Source organism: Erythrolamprus reginae, chromosome 7 (assembly GCF_031021105.1).
Source record: "Erythrolamprus reginae isolate rEryReg1 chromosome 7, rEryReg1.hap1, whole genome shotgun sequence".
Lineage (NCBI taxonomy): Eukaryota > Metazoa > Chordata > Lepidosauria > Squamata > Dipsadidae > Erythrolamprus > Erythrolamprus reginae.
In genome coordinates, this window is record NC_091956.1 from 25,107,977 (window position 1) to 25,113,981 (window position 6,005).

At 39.5% G+C, this 6,005-nt stretch overlaps 1 protein-coding gene across 2 annotated transcripts in view; it reads right to left on the reverse strand.

Annotated features, from left to right (window-relative positions):
* LOC139170268 (cyclic nucleotide-binding domain-containing protein 2-like) overlaps positions 1-2,788 on the reverse strand; it is a 73,397-nt gene extending 70,609 nt beyond the window's left edge. For both annotated transcript variants that reach the window (XM_070757245.1, XM_070757244.1), the window contains exons 1-2: positions 2,574-2,788; positions 327-432 (exon numbers count right to left, since the gene is read on the reverse strand). In XM_070757245.1, the coding sequence (XP_070613346.1) occupies positions 327-432; positions 2,574-2,710 (243 nt within the window). In that variant the 5' untranslated portion in view covers positions 2,711-2,788. The remainder of the gene's footprint in view (positions 1-326; positions 433-2,573) is intronic.
* Positions 2,789-6,005: the final 3,217 nt, after the last annotated feature.

The following is a 6,005-nucleotide window of genomic DNA, read 5'->3' on the forward strand; positions in this document are numbered from 1 at the left end:
ATTGAATCTATATCGCACAGTCAATTTTATTAAAAATGATGATTAAAATTGATAACTCCAATTATTGCAAAGTTTCCATCATAATGAGAAAATCAATGTTTTCCTTTTAAGGGATCGTTTTTTAAACGTCCCAGGGTGGGGGCTAAATTTTTATCTGTAGCTTTAGCCCGTAAGAATCAATTATCTCACAGCTTTGATTGTCTTTGCTTTTATATAAATTACAAACGATTGTTTAAATTTGCTGAATGGATTTTATTAGGTTCTTTGTTTGATCTTGGACCAGAAATTAATAAATAATAAAAATAGACAACATTAAAAATACTCACAAATTTTTCTTTAGAATAATCCCTAATATTGAACGAAAGATCACCTCTGATATTCATCTGCATCTCAAATATTGCCCACTGCATAAATGGACTTTGTTCAATATATCTGTAGAAAAACAAAAGGAATGTTAGATAGAGAACTACAGAACATATAACATATTTCTTATATATTTTTTCAATAAATCATCATTGCAAAAACATATCAGAACATATTTTAATAATCCAACCTTCCAAAATTGTTCAAAAATACCAGATGAACGCAAACTATGTAAAAAGTTGGTTTCCTCTCAGTTGTGACCCATTCTGTTAACTTTGTGGCAGGAGTGGGTTCCAACTTACCTTGCTGCCTTTTGCTCCCTCCGGCACTGTATGGGCATGCCTCATGGGCACATGAGTGCATTGCGCGCATGCACATAAATCAAAAAATTTAAAATAGTAATTAATAAAACAAAGCCATATAAAAGATGCCAGAATTCGGCTTCTGCGCATCTAGGAAGGAAATTTTAAAAAAAATTCAAATTAGAAAAAATTCAAAAAGATGGTGGCACTGACCAATCTGGTTCAGTGATGTCATTGTGATGTCACCAGAGGGCGAACCAGTCTGAACCGGGAGGAACTCACACCTGCTTTGTGGACACATGCATTTTCCTTGCCCACAATATGAAAGTGGTTTGGCGCTGCTTTCTTCCTTAATATTTTTTCCCCCAATTACCATTGTTTAACCCTTGAATCTATTTACAGATAGTCCTTGACATACAACCACAACTTAGCTCAAAATTTCTATTGTTAAGCGAGATAGTTGTTAAATGAATTTTGACTCATTTTATGGCCTTCCTGGCCAAAGTTGTTAAGTGAATAATGGCAGTTGATAAGTAAGTAACCTAGTTGTTAAATGAATTTGGCTTTCCATTAACTTAGCTCTGCAAGACGGGAATAACATCAGTTCTGGATACAGCAATGATCATAAATACAAACCAGTTCCTTAAAGTTTCTAAAAGGACAATTCTAGGCTGCATCAACAGAGCGATAGAATCAAGATCACGTGAAGAGTTAATACTACTTTATAAGTCCTTGGTAAGGCCACACTTGGAATACTACATCTAGTTTTGGTTGCCACGATGTAAAAAGGATGTTGAGGCTCTAGAAAGAGTGTAGAGAAGAGCAACAAAAATGATTAGGGAACTGGAGGCTAAAACATATAAAGAACAGTTGCTGGAGCTGGGTCTGTCTAGTTTAATGAAAAGAAGGACTAGGGGTGACATGATAACAGTGTTGCAATATTTCATGGCTTGCCACAAAGAAGAGGGAGTCAAGGTATTCTCCAAAGCATTTGGAAGAAGGACAAGAAGCAATGGATGGAAATTAATCGAGAGAACCAACCTAGAATGAAGGAGAAATTTCCTGAAAGTTAAGGACAATTAATCTAGACTTGCCTCCAGAAGTTTTAAAGAACAGATTGGACAACCATTTGTCTGAAGTGGTAGGGTTTCCTGCCTAGCAGGGGGCTGGACTAGAACAGTGTTTCCCAACCTTGGCAACTTGAAAATATTTGGACTTCAACTCCCAGAATTCCGCAGCCAGCATTTGCTGGCTGGGGAATTCTGGGAGTTGAAGTCCAAATATCTTCAAGTTGCCAAGGTTGGGAAACACTGGACTAGAAGACCTCCAAGGTCCCTTCCAACTATTCCATTCCATTCCTATTCTATTCTAATCCATTCCATTCTAATTATTTCCTATTCTACTCTATTCCATTCCATTCTAATTATTTCATAATCTATTCTAGTCTGTTCATTCTAATTATTTTATAATCTACTCTATTCCATTCCATTTATTTCCTATTCTATTTCTTTCCATTCCATTTATTTCATATTCTATTCTATGTTCATTCTAATTATTTCATATTCTACTCTATTCTATTCCATTTCATTCTAATAATTTCATATTCTATTCTATTATACTCCATTCCATTCCAATTATTTCAAATCCATTCCATTCTGCACAAAGCCATTTGGGTGACCTTGGGCCAGTCTTTCCCAACCCGAGTCCTGCCTGGTCTAATCCCAACAATCTAATCGCTACAACTGCCCTCCTACAAGGGGAGTGGGGCGCGCGGGGGAATCAAAAGGCCCCTTTAGTTCCAGGCTCCAACCCCTGAAAGAAGCCCCGGCCGAGATTCCCTCGAGCTTTCCGGGCCTTCCTTCCCAATTTTTCCCTCACAAAACGGCGCCGCGGCGTCCTCCTTTTTACCTTTTCCCGCGCAAAACCAGGCCGCAGAGATGCGCGACGGCGAGGGCGGCTCGGCGGAAGCGGCGCCGGACCGGCGAAGCCGTTCGAGCCTTGTCCTGACAGAGGGAAGGGGAGCCGGAGGAGGCCGAGGCGTCCATAGCTGACCTCGCCCTGCCAACCCCGGGCTGGTAGCTTCACACCCGGACCGGGGGAAAATAAAAAAAAAAGTCGCTGCCTTCTTTTCTCTTCTCGGCGGGAACCGCAAACAAGCGCTCAAAGACGGGCATTCAAGCGGAGCTTGGCGGCTTTTACTCCCCATGGAAACTTGGGGGGTGGCTGGGTGGCGGTGCTACATCTGTTGGGTTTCTGCCTGCCGGTGACCCTGGCCGGGATAAGGGTGTGTGCGTGAGTGTGTGTCTGAGGGGGTTGAGCTGGAGGTCGACATGGAGGCAGCTCTTCAATTGAAGGGTCCCAGATGGGCTGGAGATTGGAGTTTATTTATTTATTTTATTTTATTTATTTTGTCAAACAATTATAGAGTGGTAATTTGTACAAATAAAACATTAGATAAGTAATGATAAAAAGTAACAAAAGAAGACAATAGGACAGGGACGGTAGGCAGTGGTGCACTTATGCACCCCCTTACAGACCTCTTAGAAAAAGGGAGAGGTCAATTGTACATAGTCTAAGGCTAAAGGTTTTGAGATTAGGAGTATTAGGTGGTGGTGACACCAGCACAGGATTCTTCTCCAGCTATCAATCATTTTTTAAATTTATTTTTTCTCTCCACAGTTTCCATATGTATGTATGTATGTATGTCTGTCTGTCTGTCTGTCTGTCTGTCTGTCTGTCTGTCTCTCTCTCTCTATCTATCTATTTATCTATCTATCTATTGTTCTGTTCAGAGGCTTTGTGATAAATTCCAATCCCGGAAAAATCACTTCTTACAAATAAAACTCACTCTTTATTCACTCAAGCAGTGAATGCTTGAGTGAATGCTTGAATACATGAATGCAATGCATAGTTCAATGATGATGAAACTTTTTCCCCTCGGGTTCCGAAAGCGTGTGCGCACACACTATTGCAGTTGTGTGAGTGCCCACACCTATTATTCAATGCCTGAGGAGGGTGAAAATTGCCTCCCTTGCCCCTCTGGAGACCAGGAACAGCCTGTTTCCCAACTTCTGGTGGGCCCAGTAGGCCAGTTTTTCACCCTCCCCAGTCTCCAGAGGCTTCACTGGAGCCTGGGATGGGCAAAAATTATTATTATTATTATTATTATTTATTGGATTTGTATGCCGCCCCTCTCTGCAGACTCGGGGCGGCTAACAACAGTGGTAAAACAACATGAATAATCCAATTAACAAAAACAACTAAAAAACCCTTATTATAAAAAACCAAACATACACACAAACATACCATGCATAACTTGTAATAGCCTAGGGGGAAAAGATAACTCCCCCCTGCCTGGCGACAGGGGAGTTGGTTCCAGAGGGCCGGAGCTGCCACAGAGAAGGCTCTTCCCCTGGGGCCCGCCAAACGACATTGTTTGGTCGACGGGACCCAGAGAAGGCCAACTCTGTGGGACCTAACAAACTCAACAATTATTATTATTATTATTATTATTATTATTATTATTAAACTGTTGTAATCCAATTTTCTGGGGTCACATAACAAGCTGAATTCAAAACTTAACTATACAATCTATGCACAGTTCTTGCAACAAAATTGTGGTTGGTCAGTTTTAGATTGTACACGTGTGAACAAGGAATTATGGATTCAAAGATAATCAAATCTACGTCACCTCTGATCTGATCTAACTGTAGTTCATAAAATCAAATACCAAAATGTCCTTCCTGTTAGTGACTACACCTTCAACCGCAACAACACACAAGCATGTAATAGATACAAACTAAATGTAAACTGTTCCAAGCTACACTGCAGAAAATATGACTTTAGCAATAGAGTGATCAACTTCTGGAATTCACTACCTGACTGTGGTTTCTTCCCCAAACCCCAAAATCTTAACCTTAGATTATCTACAGTTGACCTCTACTCTTTTCTAAGAGGTTTGTAAGGGACATGCATAAGCGCACCATTGTGCCTACCATCCCTGTCCTACTGTCTTCTTCTTTTATCTGTTATCTAATACATGCTTGAGTAAATGAATAACCAGAGAATCTTATAGTACTGTGAAAGTGCTATTGCTATTTAAGCCAATCATCTGCCACAATATTTTAATAAGCTAAATGAAACTGCATTTAACTTAACTATGGTGAGCTTATTCTGTATTAATTATTTGGAATTCCAACCATGGCTGTAAAGTTTTGAATTCTTACCAGGGAATAGAATCTACTGAACTGATTGAGAGTTATTCCCAGACAGACATAGATAAAACTGCAGTTACACTACCTTTAAAATTCTTGTACACCGAATGGCAAATGTAACAGAATTACTTACAGTTAGTATTTTACTGACTTACATTTCATATGGCACAAATGAAATACAAAGTTGATTTAAATATCAATTGTAAAAAGAGGCTTTAATGGCATTATGCTACTAATTGTTTTTGAAAGCTGAAGTGAATATAAGGGCGGAAAAATAACAGTTAGCGAGCACCAAAATGAATTAATTATATTGATAATGGATAGTTAATTATGTTTAATGATTTATTAAATATCAACAAGATACCGAGATTCTTTTTCCAGCATTGGGTAGCTGAGTAGTTTGCTAGTCTTAACACTTTCTGGTCTTTTTTTTTTCCTTTTCACCCTTCTAAACAAGGGGGTGAATTGTTTTATATAAGAACAGTTTAGTAATAAATAAAGTAGAAAACCAGGGCCATGTAGAATAAAGACATCATATCTTCATAGAGGAATGAACACTGTATTCTAGATAACATTGAAGGAGATGAATTATCAGACTTGGAAAGTTTATAATGCTGACATTACTATGATAAAATACTAGCAAGGAAAGGGTTACTTCCCATAGTTCTCTAACCTGGATAATAGGGATTTTTTTCCCCCCTGTGTGCCTAAGAGTAGAGACTTAGATATAATATCAACCCATTTTTTTCCCCCTGAACCAACTGGAGGGTTTGGAATTGGCTGGCTTTCCTTTTCCTCCGAAATGATGCACGTACACTTGTGGGAAAAGATAAGTGTTCAGGATAAGTGGCAGTTCTGCAGATGAGGGCGTTGTGAGTATATGTAACTCCTGCTCCTGTCTCCCGCCAATAGTCTTAACTCTAAATGGAAAATCCTCTCAATCAATACCTCCAGGCAGCTATGGGATAAACGGAAGCAAAATGTTGTTAGCGCGAATGGGGCTTTTCTGTTACTTCGGTTAACAATGCTTTTGCCCCAGGAGAGCCAGCGGGCTGCTAAATCCCATAGGAGCGGATATTTATTTCCATCAACAGACTATGGCAGAGCAGAGGAACTTTGGATGTAC